Here is a 25,113-nt window from a genome sequence, read left to right on the forward strand (position 1 = left end):
CGTAACAGAAACTGGCTGGATTTGTCTTAAATCGCCACGTGAACTTTTAAGTTTGTTTGTTGCAGTTAATTATAACGACATCGGGGAAGCTGGAAAACTTTTGAAGCCGCCTCTGATCTGTGTGCAGATGTAATAACGGTGGAGAAACCATGTCACTGCTTGGACAAACTTTTATTTCTTTTCACCCAGATAAATTCATAATTAAGTATTTCATCCTGTCCGCAGGCTCTTGAAGTTCAAGAGTTGAACTTTACACCCCCCAAAAATAGTTATTTTCTTAAAGATTGTATACAAAATAGAAAATAAAACTCATAATCGACTAGACTGAAACGTTCAGTCACACCAAACGAACACGAGTGCGATCATTCGTGGCTCCACCGCTCTGCTTTGTCGAGTGCTGCTCCTCGGCCTCGACATCCTGCGCTCAGCGGTAGATGGATGGAGTGACCTTTGCACAGCAGTGCCATTGTCCTCCGCTGCTTCTTTTCTTTTCTTTTTGAGCAGCGGCCGCTTCTACTGAGCTGACGTCGAGTGGGCGGCAGGCTCTTCTTCACTGGGCTCGTCTGTCTCGCTGTCAACTTTTGGCCTCGGTTTGGCCAGCGTGCCGTAAATGGTCATGGCCTGAGGGCGAGAAAAACAGCACGGAGAGCGTTAGGAAGAAGAAGAAGAAGAAGGAGCCCAGACACTGTGGTTTGCAGGCGTTTGCTTCATATGTAGCTAAGGGAGGTTTTCTGTTTGTAGTCAGCTTGTGTTGAATCATAGTTTTGACAACTGTTGCCTACAGTTCAGTGACATCTGCTGGAGATCTTTTGAGATCTTCTGTATCTACCTGTGCGACCATCCCACTGACGTCACCGGTGTTGGTCGGCAGAAGCACGGTGTTGGACTCTTTGGCGAGGTTGGAGAACGCCGACACGTATTGTTCGGCGACGCTCAGCGACGCTGCAGCACTTCCGTTCTGTCGAGAGAAAACAAACCAAAACTCTGGTTTCCAAAACAAGCCGGGATGGTTTCTGATCCTTTTTATAAATCTGCTTTCATACCTCTGCAGCCAGAGCCCCTGACAGCAGACGGATGGCCTTGGATTTGGCCTCCGCTTTGGCTAACACAGCTTGGGCCTCGCCTAGAGAAGACACAGCACGTCAGATAATAACAGAAGTTCATTTGTTTGGATTGTTTTACTTCTACACGAACGTGTCTGTCAGCGTCCGTGCGTTTGATGTCTGAGTCGTGAGATCCTCGCGCGGTGTTGTAACACAGTCTGCAGGCGTGTAATTAAATGCTTTGTGGATTTCGTGTAATGGCGGCCTAAGTCCTGCGTTAACAAGACCTTCAATTACAAACGCGATTGCATGATTCATGCATGCAAACCCAGTCAAAGGGAGAGATTGTTTCTTCCAGCTGAAAGTAAAATTGCACCGACCGGCCGCTTTGTTGATCTGCTCGGCCTTCTCGCCCTCCGAGGCGAGGATTTGCGATTGCTTGCGTCCCTCGGCGACGTTGATGGCCGCCTCCCGCGTCCCCTCAGACTCCAACACCGTGGCTCTCTTCCTGCGCTCGGCCTCCACCTACACGGCGAGAAAACAAAGAACAAAGAGAGAGAGAGAGGGATGTCAAATATTTTCTCCTCCAGGGAAACAAGCTAATCCTAAAATCACCCGGTGGTTTGAGTGCAACGATTTCCAAAACCTCAAGGAACTCTGAAGCGTAGTCATTATTTATCGCTGTATAAACAAGTCCAAATAATACCAGTCGGGTTGTAAAAGATATGACTTAAGGTTTGCAGTGTGTTCTCTGGGCCCTTACCTGCATCTGCATTGAGTCTTTAACACGAGGCGGCAGCTGTATATCTTTGATTTCATAACGCAGACAGCTGATGCCCCACTCGTCCGACGCCTGGTTGATGGAGTGCACAATGTTGGAATTAAGAGACTCTCTCTCCTTGAACACACACAAAAAAAGCAGAGATTCAAGACAGCAGGTTTTTTTAAGTACTTTCCCTTGTTGCAACGAAACGCACGCCAAGCGGTGTCGATGTTTCTTACCCTGAATACTTTATCCATGCTGAGTTTGCCCAGCTCTGATCGCATTGTGGTTTGTGCAAGCTGAGTAACAGCATATTCTGGATCCTCTACACCATAACTAGCCTGGAGACACACACACACACACACACACACACACACACACACACAGCTGTGGGTTATTTTTATAAATAATCAGAATAACTTGGCGCCACCTGCTGGCAAAAAGACAGAGCTCTTGATTACAACAAAGCACAGTGAGTTTGCTCTCTCTCTGTGAGTGTTTCATCTCTGATTCTCGCCGACATACCTTATAGGGGTCGGTGATTCTCAGGAAAAGAACTCCGTCGATCTGCAGTGTCACGTTATCTGCAGAAAGAACAAGAAAATATCAAGTGTGACGGTTGAATAAACACAGTTTTGGATGCCGTTTGTTTGCAATACTTACCCAGCGTGACGGCTGACTGCTCAGGGATGTCGATGACGATCTCTTTGAGGCTTTGCACGTAACGAATTTGGTCAAGTATGGGAATGAGGAAGTTCAGACCCTGTTAGAAAGGACATACCTTTAATCACGACCTTACATTAGTCACCTCGTACACTCACTGTTGATACCTACCGGCTCTAAGATCCGGTGAAAGCGCCCCATCCTCTGCACCACCCAGGCCTCCTGCTGCGGCACAAACAGGACCACAGTGTTCATGGGTAAGCGGGAGGCGCATCGCTGCTGCTGGGCTGGAGGCAGCCACAGTCTGGGTGCAGTCCTCTGGGAGCTCTGCAGAGACAGGGGACACAGTTAGACCTTTATTTTGGCGTCTCCGACAGGAAACAACACAGTAAAAATAAGATAAAAAAAAAAACTAGACTCATTGTTTATATTTAGGATAAGTGCACTTTATTATTATTTATTTATTTATTTATTTATTTATTGTATATATTATATATAATATATATTATATATATATATATACACACACACATATACATACATACACACATACACAGGTACTTTTCAGCTAAAGGACGACGGTGTTTCGGTTTAAAGTGTGACCATGTTAACTGGTGACCGTTAGCCCCGTTGAAAAAAAAAAAAACCCTAAAAAACACGTAACTGTCAAAATAAAACACCAAAGACGATTTTTATTCATTTATTTCTGTCATTGTAACTTTTAATAGGAAAAATAAATAAAAGAGGCATTCACGAGGACAGTTACGTCCAACGGTCACCAGTTAACATGGTCACACTTTAAACCGAAACACCGTTCGTTAACCGTCATTTTACTTTAAGTCTCTCACGACGACAGTGTTTCGGTTTAAAGTGTGACCATGTTAACTGGTGATCGTACAAAAATAAAACACGCAACTGTCAAAACAAAACACCTAAGAAGAATCGGGTTTTTTTATCTATTTATTAATTTATTTATTTCTGACATCGTAACTTTAATAAATAAAAATAAATAAAAAAGAGGCATTCACGAGGACAGTTAAGTCTAACGGCTAATGGTCACCAGTTAACACGGTCACACTCTAAACCGGAACACCGGCTAGTGTCAAGGAGCAGCTAACGTGCTGCTTCCAGCAGGTAACGTCGCCTGATAATGTCACAAAGGTTACAGACATACCTTTAAATGTCAAGTGCTGACACAATAAAACACCTGTAATATATAATAATTTAACTTTAGCGGCTAAATTCAAGCAAGCAGCCAGCTAGTTAGCCGCTTTCAGCTAGCTTAGCTCCTACGTTAGTCGCTGATAAACAGTCTGTACCTGAAACACGACGCCGCCGGCCCGACACAGTGTCCGCAACATGTTGAGATGAGAGCAGCTGAGTGTTTCACAGACATGAAGATGATTTAAAGCCTAAAACAAACAGCGTGACACGTTATGTCATGTTTACGAGCTGCACTGCACTGTGGAGTCTCAGTGTGTACAACAGCGCCCCCTGCTGCTGCTGCGGAGGAGGGCGGTACTGCAGCTGAGTGTGGGGGCGCCCTCCTGTGGCTCCAAGGACAGACAGCGCTTTTTAGGTTTAACTTCCTGCCCCAAAAAATAGGTAAACACCAATATAAAATTATTAAACCATCATCATTGAGTATATATATTTCAGATATAATAATGAAATTAATTATCTCTGTGTTTTTACGTGTTTTGGGCAGTAAAAGTTCAATAAAAATGGCCTTTAGCACATTTTTATGGTGGCTTTTAATCTTGTATCAAATAGTGAACTGCACTGCAGACTGTATGCAGACTTGCACGCATGTACAAATCACCAGCAGTAAATATTGTGCGAGTACTACTATTGAACTACAAGACGTAATTCGAGTTATGTAAAGCTTTTGATGGGACAACAGCTGCGCAGAGGGGGCCCAATTAGATTTTTTTGTCATGGGGCCCAAAATTCCTGGCGGCGCCCCTGCCTTAAACTCAGGGACAGTGGAGGTCAGTCTGAGCTGGGGGTGCTAAGAGAAACTTAATCTGTTTAATAGATAGAGATAGATAGAGATACTTTATTGATCCCGAAGGAAATTAAGGTGTCCAGCAGCATATCTTAATTTCCTTCGGGATCAATAAATAAAGTCATGCAAAATGCTGTGCAGCATTTTTTGCTTTATATAAATAACAGTTTTTTTTTTTTGCAGTGTTTCACAAGCAGTCCGCAAACATAGATAGATAGATACTTTATTGATCCTGAAGCAAATTCAAGCATCCCGTAGCAGCGTGCAAACATACATTTAACGTACATTAGAATTAACCTATTACACAGTAACTGTACGTTAAAATTAACATGAAATAGATTTAAATTTTAAAATGTGCAGAGGAGTTAAACATTTGCATAGAAAATAAATATATAACCGTGTTAAGAGGTTAACCTGTGCTAAACATCTATGCAAAAACTATATAAAAAATAGAAAGTGTCAAAGCAGCCACAGCAAAATCAGGCAGGAACACTGAAACGAATGCACTAAAAAACTGCTGATCTGCCAAAGTTAATTCAGTCATATGAGATGGTAACAGCTTTAAATGGACAGAGCGCACTGCTTTAAAACCTCAAAGAATTAGAGCAAGCTCTACGTATTAGATATATTTCATTACTTTGATCTATAACCATGAATGTGTCACTGTACTCAGTGTGCTCACGTGCGACAGATATCAACCTGTCTTGCCTCAATCACGGTTGGAAATAAGAAATTATTATAGACATATTACTGGTAAACAATCAAACCTCTGCTACAAATACATATACAGTACATCCCAGTTAAAAATCCATGCATATGCTGTGTTTTAGGAGGCTGCATGAAATAAATCTGGAATAAACTAGAATAAGCTTTGCATTTACATGTCAAAGAGATATGCAGGTGTCGTTTTTTTTTATATTAATTGTTGATAGTTACACTGTTTACTATGCTGACACTTATTCACCTTTACACATTTATACTTTGCCTTGAAGTACTTTACTCAGATCAATAATATTCAGGCCTAAATAAGGGAGGGATGTTCTGTTTATTCATGTTTTGTAATTTAAAAATTATTGTTTTGATTTGCTGGTTTGCTTCATACACGTGAAAAAAGCTGCTGTACGGGCGAGCCTGTGGATGGATCAAATTCAGACAGTCACACAAAAGTACAGTAAGTGTTAATGAGTATTGAGTATATATGAGTATAATTTGACCATAATTTAAACAGATTTAGACAAAGCCAAAAATTTCTTTCACTTCACAAAGTCACACTGTTCTTTTAGCAAAGCTGACTTTAAATCTTTGAATGTAAATTATGCTGAATATAAATGAAGAATCAGAGAAACTAACAAAGTCATTCAGCCCTTTGAAGTCAGCTTATAGAGCATTGATAAATATATGATCATCTTTGTGACTAATAATGTGTTTCTACATGCAGAAGCCACTCACATGTGTCTGTACATGCATGAAAGTATGAAGCCACATCACATTATGTAGTCACTTTTTTTGGGCGTCTTGGTGTTTAAGACAAACATATGAAATAATGCTTTGCTACAGAGTGTGTGCAGTGTGCAGAAGGTCAATCATTACAACCCCGTCTACAGGATCTTTGCCTCCCGTGAGTGAGGCTGCAGTATTCTGAGGGTCAAGATGAGGTTGATCGCTTTCCTAAACCAGGGGTAGAACAGAGCATAAATCAGAGGGTTCACACAGGAGTTTATCAGCATGAAGCCAGCCACCGCTGCGTAATAGGTCAAGTTAGTGGAGAATTCGTTGCCTGTGAGAGCGGGATAGTAAAACGGACAGAAGGACATTAGAAACACAGCTATCACAATACCAAGAGTCCTGGCTGCCTTTCTTTCTGATTTCTTAGCGGTTGGAGCTGCAGTGGCAGCCGTCTGCAGCCGAATGACACGCATCTGAGAGACAGCAACCACAAACACCCTCATGTAGAGAACAACCATGACAGTACAGGGACCCACAAAGGTGAAAAAGAGGTCAACAGTTCCTGAGATGTGGCTGATGACCACCACACACTGCCCATGGCAGGAGTTGAACCTGTCTGGTTGCCGTATGTGGTCTAATAGAATCAGCCCGTTATAGATAACTGAACCGGTCCAACATGAACAGATTGAAACTTTGACTCTGTTTAAGGTGATCTTAGTGGAATAGAGCAGTGGGTCACAGATAGCCACATAACGGTCAATGGATATAAGAACCATGTTGCCCACAGAGGCTGAGACCAGACAGTAAGAAACATAAGGAGCCAGAGCGCACATCAGCTTCCCCAGCAGCCAGCACGCCTCCATGTAGAAAATGCCCTCGATGGGCATCACCAGCAACCCGACAACCAGGTCGGCCACGGCCAGAGACAGCAGCAGGGCGTTGGTCGGAGTGTGGAGCTGCCGGAAGTGTGAGATGGAGACGATGACGAGCATGTTGAGCGTCACCGTGAGCAGAGAAGCGAAGGCCAGCAGGGTGTAGAGAGCAACCGTTTCAGAGTGAGGTCGAGACAGACGCCTGCAGGAGGAGTTGATCTGGGGGAAGCAGAGCGAGGCGTCCCCAGCACTGTCCATCAGGGAGGAGAAGTGATGCAACCCCCCATCAGACAGTAGATTTATCCTCCTCTAACCTGCCCCTCTGCCTCGCCAAATACTTGATGAGTGATGCAACCTCCCTCCTCCTCATCACCATCATCTCGTATGGAGATTTGAGTGTGAATATTTTCAGGACTACTAAGTCTAGCAACTAATTAGTATAACCTGTGTAGCTACGAATATTAAATGCTGCTCTGAATATACTTTTAACTACACCAAATTCGATCCACTGGTTTTATAAAAGAGACCCTCCACCTCCAGTCTCAAAGATCCTTTACAGATACACGTTATAAAACTTTCTATGAATCCTATGAAGCCACTTAATAACATTACAAACGCGATATAAATGCAAAAAAAAAACTATTTTCACTGTCATTTTATTACAATAAACAAATGCAAAGGATCCTGAAATAACTACATACACAGTGATGAGCCTGCTGACTACTTTTAATTATTATATGTATATATTTATCATACTGTATCATATTGTATCACAATCAACTAGCATGAAGATATTTATATTATGTAGTTTTCTTGTACATGTTGTCTGCTGGAGAAAGGACATAGAACATAGCTGTTACAACAAAAGTGTGTGTCTCTGTAGAGGACCTCTGAGGTCAGTCAGAGATGAGACAAACACAGATAATTTTCATATTCAGGCCTAAAGGGTACTGAGTATATATGAGTATAATTTAACCATGATTTAAACAGATTTAGACAAAGCCAACATTTCTTTCACTTGACATCATCGTTAATGCTGCAGAGAGTCACACTGATGTTTTAACAAAGCTGACTTTAAATCTTTGAATGTAAATTATGCTGAATATAAATGAAGAATCAGAGAAACTAACAAAGTCATTCAGCCCTTTGCAGTCAGCTTATAGAGCACTGATAAATATATGATCATCTTTGTGACTAATAATGTGTTTCTACATGCAGAAGCCACTCACATGTGTCTGTACATGCGTGAAAGTATGAAGCCACATCACATTATGTAGTCACTTTTTTGGGTGTCTTGGTGTTTAAGACAAACATATGAAATAATGCTTTGCTGCAGAGTGTGTGCAGTGTGCAGAAGGTCAATCATTACAACCGCGTCTACAAGATCTTTGCCTCCCGTGAGTGAGGCTGCAGTATTCTGAGGGTGAAGATGAGTTTGATCGCTTTCCTAAACCAGGGGTAGAACAGAGCATAAATCAGAGGGTTCACACAGGAGTTTATAAGCATGATGCAAGCCACCGTTGCGTAATAGGACAAGTTAGTGGAGAATTCGTTGCCTGTGAGAGCGGGATAGTAATATGGACAGAAGCACATTAGAAACACAGCTATCACAATACCAAGAGTCCTGGCTGCCTTTCTTTCTGATTTCTTAGCGGTTGGAGCTGCAGTGGCAGCCGTCTGCAGCCGAATGACACGCATCTGAGAGACAGCAACCACAAACACCCTCATGTAGAGAACAACCATGACAGTACAGGGACCCACAAAGGTGAGAAAGAGGTCAACAGTTCCTGAGATGTGGCTGATGACCACCACACACTGCCCATGGCAGGAGGTAAACTTGTCTGGTTGCCGTATGTGGTCTAACAGAATCAGCCCGTTATAGATAACTGAACCGGTCCAACATGAACAGATTGAAACTTTAGCTCTGTTTAAGGTGATCTTGGTGGAATAGAGCAGTGGGTCACAGATAGCCACATAACGGTCAATGGATATAAGAACCATGTTGCCCACAGAGGCCGAGAGCAGACAGTAAGAAACATAAGGAGTCAGAGCGCACATCAGCTTCCCCAGCAGCCAGCACGCCTCCATGTAGAAAATGCCCTCGATAGGCATCGCCAGCAACCCGACAACCAGGTCGGCCACGGCCAGAGACAGCAGCAGGGCGTTGGTCGGAGTGTGGAGCTGCCGGAAGTGTGAGATGGAGACGATGACGAGCATGTTGAGCGTCACCGTGAGCAGAGAAGCGAAGGCCAGCAGGGTGTAGAGGAAAACATTTTCAGAGTGAGGTCGAGACAGACGCCTGCAGGAGGAATTGATCTGGGGGAAGCAGACTGAGGTGTCCCCAGCACCGTCCATCGGAGAAGTGATGCAACCCCCCATCAGACAGTAGATTTATCCTCCTCTAACCTGCCCCTCTGCCTCGCCAAATACTTGATGAGTGATGCAACCTCCCTCCTCCTCATCACCATCATCTCGTATGGAGATTTGGGTGTGAATATTTTCACGACTACTTAGTCTAGCAACTAATTAGTATAACCTGTGTAGCTACGAATATTAAACACTGCTCTGAATATACTTTTAACTACACCAAAGTCGATCCACTGGTTTTATAAAAGAGAACCTCCACCTCCAGTCTCAAAGATCGTTTACAGACACGCGTTATAAAACTTTCTATGAATCCTATGAAGCCACTTAATAACATTACAAACGCGATATAAATGCAAAATAAACTAATCTCTCTGTCATTTTATTACAATAAACAAATGCAAAGGATCCTGAAATAACTATATACTGATGCCAAGTTGTAAAATGATTCGCTTTTCTCTAATCAGGCTCCTTTTTGGAGCTGTAGGTGTCTTAAACCTGCATTTTTCTAATGGCCAGCAAGGGGCCGAAACTATATAGTTTGATTGCATGTGGTCTTATGAGAAATAACCCTACTTCTCACTCGATATGTTACCTCAGTAAACATTTACTGATGAGTTTATGGCCTCTATCTTTAGTTTCAAGTCTTCTTTCATCCAGCACAGTGTTCATTTTGTAAATTACGGTCCCATTTAGGTTAAAATGGACGATAAAGCAGGGTTTACAAGTCATTCTCAGTGAGTAAAATCCATAGACTGCATAGAATAATGGTCGTAGTCTCCGTGACTGGAGCTGAGGCGGGCCAAAGTTTACAATGGGTGTGTATTGGTAGAATGTTCCAGAGCTAGAGTGGGTGACATCATCACTAGAGTGGAGAGGGAGAGAAACATTTGTCAAAAAATAAATATGCAAACTGCTCCCGTGGCCCGAAATGTCACTCTAAGAATAATTTATACATAGAAACGTAGGAAGATTCGTGGGCTACGCAACACTATCATTGCTGACGCTGTCAGACTTATAGTTTTGGCGGGAGACGCACCGATGTCGGAATCCCCCACTGACAGCCCCTCCACTCCCATGTTGAGAGGAGAAATTCCCGAGAGCACGGGGCACCTATTCTTTCTCTCTCCCACAGGTCACATTTTTAAGTTTAGCACTGAAATTCGGCATTTACATGGTCAAACAAATGAGGTCTGCCACGTCTTCGGCTTTTGATACGACCTATCCTTTGGCATATGGCCACTAGTTGGAGGGGGTTCATTTAGAGATTTTCTGTGTCTCTCAGCAGTCACTCACACACACAGACACAGCTGCGGTTAATTGCTCGACCTGCAGCTGACCCTGGTTGCGTGTCAACCTCAAGCCTGCCTTTGACTAACTTTATTGAAGTCTCTGTGCTACTGCAGTGTCAGTAATGTAGGGCGTGGGGCCCAAGTCAGGCACACTCAAAATTTCTTTAAAAATGTTTCTAGTTTTAGTAAATATCTCTTAAACACAATACATAGAGTGTTTTACACAACTGTTACCTCCTCCTAGTTCATTTTCTGAATGTGTAAACATTCATGAACTGTAACTCTGGCCACATCTTCAGTTGGTGGCTCTGTTGTTTTGTCATTATCAGGTTGTGTATTGTGTTTTTTCTTCCACACCATGCAACCATGGTCTCATTAAAAGCTTGTATCGAGATACTGTAGAGCAAAAGCGACAAAGTCTGCGATGAAATTACTTTAAGAAAAGCTGCAAATTCATTCAAACAGATCTGCTGGTAAAGTCCCCAAGAAATTCTCATTATACTCATTATAAAACAAAGTAATGGTCCCATCATGAGAAGAGAGGAGAGTTATATTATTTCAATCAGTTTTCATGTCTTGAACTTCTTCTTTACTCCTTTACTTGATTGTTTATTAATAGAAATCCATGTTTTTGCGTGGACAGGATATTAAACTGTGTGTTATTTTAGGGCAGGTACAGCAGACCACAAACTATTGTGTCTATGAGACAGAAGTTGGCCGGACATAAAGTTATGACTGTTTATCTCGATAAAAGCAGATAGGTGACTGCAGTTTGTTTGTTTACATGTGATTCAGATAAAAACAGGGCAGCCTGACCCTGCATACCTGTGATCCTTTACACTCAAATGTTTTCTAATTATTTGCAGCAGTCTATGGAGGCAACAGATAATTCATCTTCATTTAAGTTTTTAAAACCGACAGAGACAAAGACACTGATGTTTTTGTTACTTTTAATATCACAGCTTGCAAGAGAAGTTCATAAAGACACATTGCAGTGCTGAATAATAGTCACAGTGATGAGCCTGTTGACTACTTTTAATTATTATATGTGTATATTTATCATACTGTATCATGATCAACTAGCATGAAGATATTTATATTATGTAGTTTTCTTGTACATGTTGTCTGCTGGAGAAAGGACATAGAACATAGCTGATACAACAAAAGTGTGTGTCTCTGTAGAGGACCTCTGAGGTCGGTCAGAGATGAGACAAACACAGATAATTTTCATATTCAGGCCTAAAGGGTACTGAGTATATATGAGTATAATTTAACCATGATTTAAACAGATTTAGACAAAGCCAACATTTCTTTCACTTGACATCATCGTTAATGCTGCAGAGAGTCACACTGATGTTTTAACAAAGCTGACTTTAAATCTTTGAATGTAAATTATGCTGAATATAAATGAAGAATCAGAGAAACTAACAAAGTCATTCAGCCCTTTGCAGTCAGCTTATAGAGCACTGATAAATATATGATCATCTTTGTGACTAATAATGTGTTTCTACATGCAGAAGCCACTCACATGTGTCTGTACATGCGTGAAAGTATGAAGCCACATCACATTATGTAGTCACTTTTTTGGGTGTCTTGGTGTTTAAGACAAACATATGAAATAATGCTTTGCTGCAGAGTGTGTGCAGTGTGCAGAAGGTCAATCATTACAACCGCGTCTACAAGATCTTTGCCTCCCGTGAGTGAGGCTGCAGTATTCTGAGGGTGAAGATGAGTTTGATCGCTTTCCTGAACCAGGGGTAGAACAGAGCATAAATCAGAGGGTTCACACAGGAGTTTATCAGCATGATCCAAGATACAACTGCAAAGTACGACAAGCTGTTTGACGTGTCCTCGCCTGCGAAAGCGGGATAGTAATACGGACAGAAGCACATTAGAAACACAGCTATCACAATACCAAGAGTCACGGCTGCCTTTCTTTCTGATTTCTTAGCGGTTGGAGCTGCAGTGGCAGCCGTCTGCAGCCGAATGACACGCACCTGAGAGACAGCAACCACAAACACCCTCATGTAGAGAACAACCATGACAGTACAGGGACCCACAAAGGTGAAAAAGAGGTCAACAGTTCCTGAGATGTGGCTGATGACCACCACACACTCCCCATGGCAGGAGGTGAACTTGTCTGGTTGCCGTATGTGGTCTAACAGAATCAGCCCGTTATAGATAATGGAACCGGTCCAACATGAACAGATTGAAACTTTGACTCTTTTTAAGGTGATCTTGGTGGAATAGAGCAGTGGGTCACAGATAGCTAGATAACGGTCTATAGATATAAGAACCATGTTGCCCACAGAGGCTGAGAGCAGACAGTAAGAAACATAAGGAGTCAGAGCGCACATCAGCCTCCCCAACAGCCAGCACGTCTCCATGTACCGGAGACCCTCGATGGGCATCACCAGCAGCCCGACAACCAGGTCGGCCACAGCCAGAGACAGCAGCAGGGCGTTGGTCGGAGTGTGGAGCTGCCGGAAGTGTGAGATGGAGACGATGACGAGCATGTTGAGCGTCACCGTGAGCAGAGAGACGAAGGCCAGCAGGGCGTAGAGCACCGCCGCCTCAGGTCGGGGTCTCAGCAGACGCCTGCAGGAGGAGTTGAAGTTGGGGAAGCAGAGCGGAGGAACTCCAGCAGCTTCCATCAGGGAGGAGGTGGAGGAGGAGGAGAAGCAGGTTGTGATGGTTGAAGTCTCGTGCAGACAGTTCATTTATCTTCCTCTAGTGTCACCCTCCCATTTTTCCCAAGTGATGTCATTTCTGCTTCTTCACCTTCAATTTTCATCCTCTGTCCACATTCATGAGTAAAGAGAGGCGCGTTTTATTTTATTTTATTAAGTTTTTATGTCTTGAACTTCTTCTTTACTCAGCTCTACAGCAGACTTTGTCGTACTGTGTTTAATTTTGATTTGCTTCTCAATAATAATCCATGTTCTTGTGTGGACGGGATATTAAACTGTCTGTGTGTTATTTTAGGCAGCTACAGCAGACCACAAACTATTGTGCTTATGAGACAGAAGTTGGCCGGACATGAAGTCATGACTGTTTATCTCGATAAATGCAGACAAAACACGTCGAGACACAGACAATTTTGCAGTTTAATGTGATTGTGACTGTAGTTTGTGTTACACGTGAGGTGTTTCTATGGAGGCAGACAGATAATTCATGCTTCATTTAAGTTTTTTTTAAACATGACAGAGACAGAGACACTGATGTTTTTCTTACTTTTAATATCACAGCTTGCAAGAGAAGTTTATAAAGACACATTGCAGAGGCACATGTGTCTGTATATGCATGTGTGTGAGGACGTGTGCAAAGAAAAGAAAGCCGGCTGACTACTCTGTTTAATTACTATGTGTATATTCATCATACTGTATCAAATTTAACTGGCATGGAGATATTTATATATTGTTTTGTACACGCTGTCTGATGGAGAAAGGACAAAGAACATAGCTGATACATCATACGTGACGTTTGGCTGCCAGACTGTTTGATTCAAGGTCAATAGAGAGACATTTTTATGGTTAATGTGCTTCACTCTGTGTGTATTCATGAGAAAAAGCTGTTTGCAACACAAGTGTGTGTCTCTGCAGAGGATCTGAGATGAGACAAAACACTTAAAAGTGACCAAACACAGAGAATTCTCACCCCGTCTACACGATCTTTGCCTCCCGTGAGTGAGGCTGCAGTATTCTGAGGGTGAAGATGAGTTTGATCGCTTTCCTAAACCAGGGGTAGAACAGAGCATAAATCAGAGGGTTCACACAGGAGTTTACCAGCATGATCCAAGCCAACGCTGCGTAATAGGACAAGTTAGTTGAGGTGTCCTCGCCTGTGAAAGCGGGATAGTAATACGGACAGAAGCACATTAGAAACACAGCTATCACAATACCAAGAGTCCTGGCTGCCTTTCTTTCTGATTTCTTAGCGGTTGGAGCTGCAGTGGCAGCCGTCTGCAGCCGAATGACACGCACCTGAGAGACAGCAACCACAAACACCCTCATGTAGAGAACAACCATGACAGTACAGGGACCCACAAATGACAAGAAGAGATCGAGCATGGCTGAGATGTAGCTGACGAACACCACACACTCCCCGTGGCAGGAGGTGAACCTGTCCGGCCGTGCTAAGTGTCCTATCAGAATACACCCGTTGTAGAGGAGAGAGCAGGCCCAGCATAGACAGATTGAAACTTTGACTCTGTTTAAGGTGATCTTGGTGGAATAGAGCAGTGGGTCACAGATAGCTAGATAACGGTCTATAGATATAAGAACCATGTGGCCCAGGGAGGCCGAGAGCAGACAGTAAGAAACATAAGGAGTCAGAGCGCACATCAGCCTCCCCAACAGCCAGCACGTCTCCATGTAGCGGAGACCCTCGATGGGCATCACCAGCAGCCCGACAACCAGGTCGGCCACGGCCAGAGACAGCAGCAGGGCGTTGGTCGGAGTGTGGAGCTGCCGGAAGTGTGAGATGGAGACGATGACGAGCATGTTGAGCGTCACCGTGAGCAGAGAGACGAAGGCCAGCAGGGCGTAGAGCACCGCCGCCTCAGGTCGGGGTCTCAGCAGACGCCTGCAGGAGGAGTTGAAGTTGGGGAAGCAGAGCGGAGGAACTCCAGCAGCTTCCATCAGGGAGGAGGTGGAGGAGGAGGAGAAGCAGGTTGTGATGGTTGAAGTCTCGTGCAGACAGTTCATTTATCTTCCTCTAGTGTCACCCTCCCATTTTTCCAACCATCCCAAGTGATGTCATTTCTGCTTCTTCATCTTCAATCATCATCCTCTCTCCACATCCATCTTTAGTTTTGATCACATTGTTGTTTTAGCTTCATGAATGCCATTAATTCATGCTGTGACTGCGAATAATTAGCCAGTACGAGCAACTTTTGGCTTGCATCATGCAGGAAGACTCCTTAAACCCAGTTTGACAGCTTGCAAAGAACGCTCTTTGCAAGTTTGAAGAATTCATTCCAGGCCTGTGAATCTGCAGTTTTAGATATTAGTACGTCATTCATAAAGGGTGTTTTATGTCTCACTTAAGAGCTGGCAGCGCATTAACAAGGCCCTTTCATTCGTATAGTTGTCTTTTTGGTTAAACATGAACCACATGATCATTTCTATCACAGAGAAAATCTCAGAGCAAAGGTGAGGTTGTAAATGTAAATGTACTTTATTTATACAGCCCTTTACAACAGTCCTTTCGGTGTACCAAAGTGCTTTACAGCAGATAATAAATAAAGAGAACAATAAGTAAAAACAATAAAATACAACAAAATCGAATAAGATAAGATAAGTATTAAAAGCCTTCCTAAATAAGTGGGATTTTAGCCTGGATTTAAAAAGGCCCAGGTCAGAAACGAGCCGCATTTCGACGGGGAGCTTATTCCAGAGCCTGGGGGCGGCAACGGAAAAGTCTCGGTCACCCCAGTGTTTGTATTTTGACCTGGGCACTTCCAGCAAAAGTTGATCTTTAGACCTCAGAGCTCTACCAGGATTGCGGACAGTTAAAAGCTCTGATAAATATGAAGGGGCGAGGCCGTTAAGAGCTTTAAAAACAAATATTAAAAGTTTAAAATCAATTCTATAAAGGACAGGAAGCCAATGAAGGAAGTTAAGAACAGGAGAGATATGCGCACGTCTGCTGGTGTTGGTTAAAAGACGGGCAGCAGCGTTTTGCACAAGTTGAAGTCGACCGAGGGAAGACTGGGAGACGCCGACAGAAAGTGCATTGCAGTAGTCTAACCTTGAGCTTATTAAGGCATGGATGGCTTTCTCAAGGTCGTGACGGCTTAAAAACATTTTAACTTTGGCCGGGAGACGCAACTGGAAGAAACTCGTCCTGACAACGTTGTTGATGTGTTTGTCAAACCTGAAGTGACTGTCAAAGGTCACTCCCAGGTTTCTGACGGTTGAATTCAGAGGTTGAATGAACATATTTGTTATTTTTGAGCCTCGCAAAAAAAGGCCTTAAACACCAAAGAAACTTCTGTGAATAATAGAAGATTTAAAGGTCCAGTGTGGTGTAATCGCTGCATTGCAATCTCCTCACCTCACCCTCGCCTTCTTAGGAAAGAACCCTTAAAAAGGCCTCGTCTAGAGTCAGTAAAAGTCTCATTTTTAACTCACAAATCTTAGTTTCACGTGATTACACATGCATGAAATCATGGTTATAAATATTATATTCCTTCTCTGATCGTACACACTTGACCTTTTAGGTGAAACAAGACGTTTCTTTGCTTAAAGCTGTTTTCCGTAACATCAAGGAGGACATGAAACTTTTTGAAACGACTACATGAAAGTTGCCATTTGACATGTTTACCTGTTTCATCATTATTTTTCTAACACCTCTGATTTGCGCGGTGCCTCTGTGGTTTCAAGGTGTTACATTACGGCGCCGGCTCTTCGGTTAATGAGATGCACCTCGCACATTTAACTAGAATCTGTGTTTGTTTTGCTGTCAGGGTGAGAAGCTGTAATTTGGTCTCAGAGGCATTACTGTTTGTGTTTTTGCGCATAGTTTCGGGTGTTTGTGTGCATATTCGACGTTGCATCATATATTATCGCTATAGTAATGTAGAGGCGAGCAATTACAGTACGTTAATGGAAAAACAGCTTTTATTTGCAGATTAAAATTACTTACATAATATTACATATATCATTTTTGATTGTTTCACAGCTATACGTATGCACAAAAATTGATTATATGCACATTTCTTATCAAGTCAGGCACCGAATTCACACAATGAAAGAAGTCTTTGAGGAATCTTTTATGGCTAAATGAGTATTTAGATCAGAGCAAACATTAACACAGAAAAAACAAAGAAATATTGTTATATTTCATAATTATTGTTCCAAAGTTCAGTATTTTTTCAGTTATAGTGATTAAACTTTCTAACAACATGCAAAATAAGATTAAGAAACACAAGTGGAAATCCATTTTCATAAACGTATTTGTTATTGCTGTTCTCATGCAGCAGTAGTTTTGTTAATTTATTCGCCTGGAGTCCAAAATGCTTTCTTAATTTTGCTGAATGTGTATTAACGAGCCAGCAGTATTAGTTCTCATTGTGTTTAGTGGCCACTGATGTGCTCGTGGTGTTATTTTGTTCCATTTGCATTTTTTATTATTTGTCTGGTGGCTAAATTAGCCGTAATGAAGCCAGCAGACCATTTCTTCCCCTTATTGTGGTTGATTGTGTCATTTGCACAGCTCATTGAAACTTTTGAAACTCTACACAGCTGAGTTCTCTTTCAAACAATAAACACTTTATTATTTATATTATCTGCACTCGTATAGGTGTTCAGTAGGGTTGATATTAGTTCAAGAACTCTGCTTGTGCGTACCTTCACACTGTAGGGGGTTCCAGACTGAGCCACTGACCTAAAGGTCATAGGTTTGATCCTCTTCTTGAAGGTTGATGTCCACAGGAAACCTGTAAGAACTTTGTCTCCCTTTGAATGGCTCAGACTCAGTCAAGTTTTAAAGTCACAGGTTAGATCCTCAGGCAGTTGTTCTAACAGGTGACCAGTGGTGTGTTTGATGGACCACGGACTGACCTAAGTGTTGCACATGGTTGGAGTTGTTGGGTCTCTGTAAGTTACACTGTAAACAGTCTAGACCTGCTCTACATGGAAAGTATCATGAAATAAGTTTTGGTACTTCTGATTTGGTTCAATATAAATGAATGAAGTGCTGCATAATAACAGCTTTTACTTTTCAATAATTAATAATATTGCAAGTCATAAATATGAAATGCTGAACGTCTATAGCAGTTCAGGATTCAGAGTTACGGTGACAGCACGAGACACTGAACATAAAAAACAAGATAAAGGAATAAAAGGTGTACTTGTTTATCCAAGTATTGGAGGAGTATCACCGTATGAATTCATAAATATTATTGCAGTCGTGGTTAATAGTATTTTCACAGTCAGTCAGCAGTATTGTACAGATTGACACTGGAGCTTTCTTTGCAGTCATGGATCAAATCAAATCAATTTTATTTGTATAGCCCAAAGTCACAAAGTACATTTGCCTCTGAGGGCTTTACAGTCTGTACAGGGAGTGACACCCTCTGTCCTTAGACCCTCGGTTCGAGTGAGGAAAAACTTGTCCACAAAAAACCTTTAACAGGGAAAAAAGGTGGAAGAAACCTCAGGAAGAGCCACAGAGGAGGGATCCCTCTCCCAGGACGGACAGACGTGCAATAGATGTCACGTGTACAGAACAAATCAAAACAAACATATTGTACAATTACAATGACTGATAAAATGATTACAGTAGCAGATATGGTAGCAATAATGACAGTAATATATGTGTATATATATATATGGATGGACAGGGAAGGCAGGAAGGAGGTCCAGTATACGGCTGCAGGTGGAGGTCTGAGGGTCCGAGGTGTCGGGTAGCCTTTCCTCACCTTTTTTCTCTTTTCCCATAGCTGCTGCTCATGTTATGTTAGTATCATATATAATTTTTATTACATATATATTATTTTTATTACATATATCTTTATTATGAATTATGTGCCACATCTTATTCACATATACACAATTTTATACATTTATCCTATTGGTGAATATTGTCAATATTTATTGACCCCCTGCAGTACCTCTGCGGCCCCCTAGGGGTCACGGCTGAGGCGCATGTCGGCGCGTTACGTCATGGTGACGTCACTCGTAAACACACACACAGACACACAGTGGTGCCTCGCGAATGAGCTAGTAAAGTTACGTAGCGTCAATTTAAAGCTTTTAATGAGTGATGTTGTGAGTCGACCTGACTCAGAACAGTTTGCAACAGCACGGCTGAACGTCTGCCGACAGCACCGACGGTGTTTACCGACGAAACGGCGACGAGACACGCGCTCGTGCCGGCGGTTGGCGGCTAACGGTCGGTTAGCTGCTAACTTAGCTGCTAACTTAGCTGCTAACGTGCTAACTGGTGGGTAGCGGTCACTGAGTGAGCATGTCGGCCGGCTTCCCCACGCCCATGTACGGCCACGCCGGACGGGGAGCCTTCAGAGACGTGTACGAGCCGGCGGAGGACTCGTTCCTCCTGATAGACGCTCTGGAGAAAGATGCGGAGAGACTGCAGCTCATGCGGTCAGTTACTTTTACTCGAGTAATCTAAAGTTTTCTACATTTAAAAGCTACTTTACAGGACTTTAACATGCTGAACATGAAGCCTTAATGAAATAAATGTAACTATAAATTACTCATGGGAAAAATGTATTATTTTTAATATTTTACAGCTTCATAGATTAAAAAAACAATCTTTGTGAAGGTGTATTCTGACTGCATTTCTCTCTAATTTCATATTTTTATTTGCAAATAAATCTATTAATCACAACATAATGAGCTCCAACAACAATCCTGCATTTAGAAGTACATTGATTTATACATGTGTACTTTTACTTAAAGGTCCAGTGTATCAGATTACGAAACATTCAAAATTGTGTTTTTTATCAGTGAAAATGTCAATAATTGTGTTTCTAAAGGTACAATATGCAAGATCTGACACACTCTCTCTCCCTCTCCCTATATATATATGTCAGTATACTATATTTAAAAAGTCATAGTATAGTATAGCAAAAAAGTCAGTATACTATATTTTAAAAAAAGTCATAGTATAGTACGGCTAAAAAGTCAGTATACTATATTAAAAAAGTCATAGCATAGTATGGCAAAAAAGTCAGTATACTATATTAAAAAAGTCATAGTATAGTATGGCAAAAAAAGTCAGTATACTTTATAAAAAAGTCATAGTATAGTATGGCAAAAAAAAAAAGTCAGTATACTATATAAAAAAGTCATAGTATAGTATGGCAAAAAAAAAAGTCAGTATACTATATAAAAAAGTCAGTATACTATATAAAAAAGTCATAGTATAGTATGGCAAAAAAACATTTGACTCTTTAAGTGGAGATATTTATTTTTTTCCAATTATTGGCAAGCCTCTCAAAAAATAAATAAAGGCCCCTTGAACTGATGCCGATAAATGCATCGGGATCACAAACTGGAAAAGTGCCTTTCTCAATAACAATAAATAAAATGTGCATAATGCACTGACACAAGTTAGACTAGTCACACATCAGAAATGTAAACTGTGACTCCGGGTGATTAATCAGGCTTGGATTTTTCGAAAGCCTCGCGGAAGCGATGGTTATGTTGATTAAAAATCTGTGAATTTTGAGCGGTCGGCCTCCTCCTCAGGCAGTAAGAGCCGAGTAGGTTCTGCTGTTTATGATGATTACGCGATGTGATTTCAGTACTTGGACTTACAGCGTTGTTGTAGATGGTGTCTTTGGAAACTTTACGAGGGAAATAATCGATAAATTTCTACTTGTTTCTAGCCCCTGTGTGTGTCTCGAGGTGGGCAGCGGCTCTGGAGTGGTGTCGGCGTTCCTGGCGACCGTGGTCGGACCTTCAGCTCTTTATCTGTGAGTGACTCACTTTAAATAAGACACGTTTCCCGTCATGTGCGGCTCATAAAAACGTTGATTCTTCTCTTGTAGCTGCACTGACGTGAATCCAGCAGCAGCACAGTGCACAGCACAGACGTCTTCCTGTAATAACGTCTCCCTGCAGCCTGTCATCACCTCCCTGGTGAGACTTCTACGTTCACATTTCGTGCTCCGTGTGCAAGGATTTAAACTCTAACGGCGGCTTTCTTTGCTTCTTTCAGGCTGAGGGTTTGCAGCCGCGCTTAAGTGGGAAAGTGGACGTCCTTCTCTTCAACCCTCCGTATGTGGTCACGCCCTCAGAAGAGGTCGGAAGCACGGGGATAGAAGCCGCCTGGGCCGGCGGGAAGCGAGGGCGAGAGGTGACCGACAGATTTCTGCCTGCGGTGGCGCAGCTGCTCTCCAGTAAAGGCTTGTTTTACCTCATCACCATCGCTGAGAACGACCCGGGTGAGTTCAGAGACTTTTTTTTGTGATTTTTCAGTGACAAGGTCACTAATTTTCTCTTTCTTTTTCTCTTGCCAGAGGAGATCATCCGATTACTGGGCCAGCATGGTTTGAAGGGAGAGTCGTGTTTGTCTACCAGAGCAAGAAACGAGAGGCTGTCCGTCCTGCGCTTCGAGAAGAGCTAACAAAGACTGTGAGAGGACGACGGGAACTTTGAACCCAAGACCTGTCAGACGGTTGGTGTGGAAGGAAACATCCAGGCACATTTAATCATGAAATAACACTTTCAGTATACAGACGTTCATTCATTTACAGAAAGTACTCACTCTCTTTCTTTCTTTCTTTCTTTCTTTCTTTCTTTCTGTCTTTCTTTCTTACTGTCTTTCTTTCTTACTTTCTTTCTTTCTTACTGTCTTTCTTTCTTTCTTTCTTACTTACTGTCCTTCTTTCTTTCTTTCTTTCTTACTTACTTACTGTCTTTCTTTCTTTCTTACTGTATATCTATATCCCATTAGCTAGCAAGGTAACATTGGAATGTTTCAAGTAGTGTCGCTTCTTTACACAGGAAGTTGAAATGTTATCTTATCTACCAAACTCTACAGGGTGACAGTCTTCCATGTGATGCGTCCGTTCTCAGGCCAGGCAGCTCCATGGCGGCGGGGAAGGCTTGGTGCTCGGCCTCTCTGGTCCTGTCCGTCAGGCTCTCCTCCGCATCGGCGCCTAGCACCGGCACCACCTCCTGCACGATGATGGCGCCGGCGTCCACCTCTTCCTGAACACAGAGAACAAAACAAATGTGTGACTTGTTCAGTTTAAATAAATAATATTACATATTTCAGCTCATGTCACACTTACTGCTACGAAGTGGCCCTTAAACGAGGGCAGCAGAGATGGGTGGATGTTCATCAGCTTTCCTGTGACGTTCAAAAACAGATTTAAAAAAAGCCTTTGTTTGACCCATCAGATGGTGAACACGGTTAGGATTCACACGCTGTTTCATTTCTGGACGAACGTCTCTTTGAGGATCCTCATGAATCCAGCCAAGACACACCATCTGTTTGTGGTCGACCACCTGATGAGGACCAAACATTTACTTCAATTAAATCAGATTTAATTAGTGTAAGACTGTTCAAACCTATAATGTTTAAATACAGTAAATGTCTTAAGTTGCTAAAATGACACCTCGCTGTGAGTTTTATTCTGAAAAGCTCGTGTCGTGTGTTTGTTATCTTCACCCGTGTCTGGATGCCGGCCAGCGACGCTCTCTTCAGGCCCTGAACTCCAGGTCTGTTGGAGATGACTACAACAATCTCTGCAGAGCTGGACGGACGTTGGCCTGCTTGATTTTATGTCGTGTTCGTTCTTTCTTTCTTTCTTTCTTTCTTTCTTTCTTTCTTTTCTTTTTTACTACTTTCTTTCTTACTTACTTGGTATTGCTTTCACCTTTTATGTTGAATTGCCTGAATAAAACAACTCTAACACGATATTAACATTTTCCGAGGTGTGTGTGTTTGTGAATGTATGTTAGCCTTACTAACACGCTAACGGACGAGCAGCCGACAGATTCCTCTACCTCCGTCATTACTCTGCGTGTAGTCGTTGTCGTCTCTTGATAGTCTACCGTCTGACACCTTGTAAAGATGACAACAACCGTTGTTGAATTGCCTGAATAAAACAACTCTTACACGATATTAACATTTTCTGAGGTGTGTGTGTTTGTGAATGTATGTATGTTTATATGAATGTATATGTTTGTATGTATGAATATGTACGTTCGTATGTACATATGAATGTATGTATGTTCATTTGAATGTATGTATGTTCATATGTATGTATGTATGTTCATATGTATGTATGTATGTTCATATGTATGTTTATATATATGTATGTATGTATGTTAATATGCATATATGTAGGTTCATATTTATGAATGTATGTATGTTCATATGTATGTATGTATGTTCATATGAATGTATGTTCGTATGTATGTTCATATGAACGTATGTATGTATGTTCGTATGTATGTATGTTCATATGAATGTATGTATGCTCATATGTATGTATGTTCATTTGAATGTATGTATGTATGTTCATTTGAATGTATGTATGTTCATATGTATGTATGTTCGTATGTATGTTCATTTGAATGTATGTATGTTCATATGTATGTATGTTCATATGAATCTATGTATTTTCATATGAATCTATGTATGTATGTTCATATGTATGTATGTTCATATGAATCTATGTATGTATGTTCATATGTATCTATGTATGTATGTTCATATCTATGTATGTATGTTCATATGTATCTATGTATGTATGTTCATATGTATGTATGTATGTTCATATGTGAGTGTAGAGAGAAAGACTCAAAATCTGTTAAGCAGGTCGTCCTGCTCCGGGGTTTGGATTGGATCCAAACGAAAGACAGGTGATCAAATATGAGGCCCTATAGCTCAGTTTGGTAGAGCGTCACGTGTTAGCCTTACTAACACGCTAACGGACGAGCAGCCGACAGATTCATCTACCTCCGTCATTACTCTGCGTGTAGTCGTTGTCGTCTCTTGATAGTCTACCGTCTGACACCCTGTAAAGATGACAACAACCGCAAAAGAATAATCAATTATGTGAGAATGACTTATGTCGCATCGACGCCACCACTTTATTTTGAAAGTGTTCACCGGAAGTACGATGAGTAAAAATTTCAATACTGCACTATCAAGAAACACCTGTTGTAGACTCTGTTACAGGTGGAGGTGGTGATTGATCTAATGTTTGTAGTCGTTGTTTACTTCCTGTTGTGTTTTAAGATAAATCTTCATCTTGTTGGATTATTGATGAGCTGCAGTCAAATAAAATGAGAAACGGCTGATGTTTGTTTACATTCTGTCAGCTGCTTTTTTTCCCCAGGAGAGCAAAGTCACAAATAATAGTACGATAACATTTCGTGTGAGACCTTTCAAAATCGAAGGTCACTGGTCAGATTTGAACCGTGGCCCGCACTCTACCAGATGAGCTAACCAGCATGCTGTCTGTATCTTTGTCACCTTCATTTCTACTCAGTGCTGCTCTGAGGGGGTTTGAACTCACAACCTCTGGATCTAAAAGGACCTCAGTGGCAGGATCGTAACCCACTGGACCAGTGAAGACGGAGAAGGACACGAGGAGCAGTGAGCAGTGGACCATGTGGTCCAAAAGGACATGGAGACGTGGGATCCAACCTCGGCTCACAAAAACTCAAACATCAAACTAAGTAACTAAGTAACAAACTAGTATACTGACTTTTTGCCATATTATACAATGACTTTTTTAATATAGTATACTGACCTTTTTTACCACACTATACTATGACTTTTTATATAGTGTACTGACATTTTTTGCCATACTATACTATGACTTTTTATATAGTGTACTGACATTTTTTGCCATACTATACTATGACTTTTTTAATATAGTATACTGACTTTTTTGCCATCCTATACTATGACTTTTTTGCCATACTATACTATGACTTTTTATACAGTGTACTGACTTTTTTCGCCATACTATACTATGACTTTTTGCCATTCTATACTATGACTTTTCTGCCATACTATACTATGACTTTTTTTATATAGTATACTGCCTTTTTTGCCATACTATACTGCCTTTTTTTTGCCATACAATACTATGACCTTTTTATATAGTATGCTGACTTTTTTGCTATACTATACTATCCCTTTTTTAAAAAGCATACTGACTTTG

The 25,113-nt window shown here is 41.7% G+C and overlaps 6 protein-coding genes across 7 annotated transcripts; 1 reads left to right on the forward strand and 5 right to left on the reverse strand.

Moving 5' to 3' along the window:
* Positions 1–499: 499 nt before the first annotated feature.
* LOC104937629 (stomatin-like protein 2, mitochondrial) lies at positions 500–4,011 on the reverse strand. Its single transcript, XM_010753905.3, has 10 exons — positions 3,789–4,011; positions 2,641–2,796; positions 2,470–2,569; positions 2,332–2,390; positions 2,046–2,147; positions 1,807–1,941; positions 1,424–1,568; positions 1,044–1,123; positions 830–958; positions 500–621 (listed from the first exon to the last, which is right to left on the reverse strand). The coding sequence occupies exons 1-10, from the start codon at positions 3,828–3,830 to the stop codon at positions 514–516; spliced, it is 1,056 nt and encodes a 351-aa protein (XP_010752207.1). The 5' UTR covers positions 3,831–4,011; the 3' UTR covers positions 500–513.
* A 2,064-nt stretch (positions 4,012–6,075) lies between these two features.
* On the reverse strand, positions 6,076–7,371 carry LOC113744913 (trace amine-associated receptor 13c-like). Its single transcript, XM_027276088.1, has one exon. It carries the CDS (start codon positions 7,051–7,053, stop codon positions 6,076–6,078), a length of 978 nt encoding a protein of 325 aa, XP_027131889.1. The 5' UTR covers positions 7,054–7,371.
* Positions 7,372–8,172: 801 nt separating this feature from the next.
* LOC113744911 (trace amine-associated receptor 13c-like) lies at positions 8,173–9,150 on the reverse strand. The gene has a single exon (XM_027276049.1). It carries the CDS (start codon positions 9,148–9,150, stop codon positions 8,173–8,175), a length of 978 nt encoding a protein of 325 aa, XP_027131850.1.
* Positions 9,151–12,127: 2,977 nt separating this feature from the next.
* Positions 12,128–13,105, reverse strand: LOC113744910 (trace amine-associated receptor 13c-like). Its single transcript, XM_027276048.1, has one exon. It carries the CDS (start codon positions 13,103–13,105, stop codon positions 12,128–12,130), a length of 978 nt encoding a protein of 325 aa, XP_027131849.1.
* A 1,008-nt stretch (positions 13,106–14,113) lies between these two features.
* On the reverse strand, positions 14,114–15,091 carry LOC104937637 (trace amine-associated receptor 13c-like). Its single transcript, XM_010753912.3, has one exon. The coding sequence runs from the start codon at positions 15,089–15,091 to the stop codon at positions 14,114–14,116; it is 978 nt and encodes a 325-aa protein (XP_010752214.2).
* Positions 15,092–19,098: 4,007 nt separating this feature from the next.
* On the forward strand, positions 19,099–23,055 carry hemk2 (HemK methyltransferase 2, ETF1 glutamine and histone H4 lysine). Of its 2 annotated transcripts, XM_027276043.1 has the most exons (7): positions 19,099–19,561; positions 20,812–20,898; positions 20,974–21,064; positions 21,144–21,369; positions 21,445–21,602; positions 21,969–22,162; positions 22,331–23,055. In XM_027276043.1, exons 1-5 carry the CDS (start codon positions 19,425–19,427, stop codon positions 21,549–21,551), a joined length of 648 nt encoding a protein of 215 aa, XP_027131844.1. In that variant the 5' UTR covers positions 19,099–19,424; the 3' UTR covers positions 21,552–21,602; positions 21,969–22,162; positions 22,331–23,055. The 2 variants fall into 2 exon arrangements, with proteins under 2 accessions (XP_027131844.1, XP_019116070.1); XM_019260525.2 differs by having other exon boundaries at positions 21,969–22,542.
* Positions 23,056–25,113: the final 2,058 nt, after the last annotated feature.

This window comes from Larimichthys crocea, unplaced genomic scaffold (assembly GCF_000972845.2).
Source record: "Larimichthys crocea isolate SSNF unplaced genomic scaffold, L_crocea_2.0 scaffold288, whole genome shotgun sequence".
Classification (NCBI taxonomy): Eukaryota; Metazoa; Chordata; class Actinopteri; family Sciaenidae; genus Larimichthys; species Larimichthys crocea.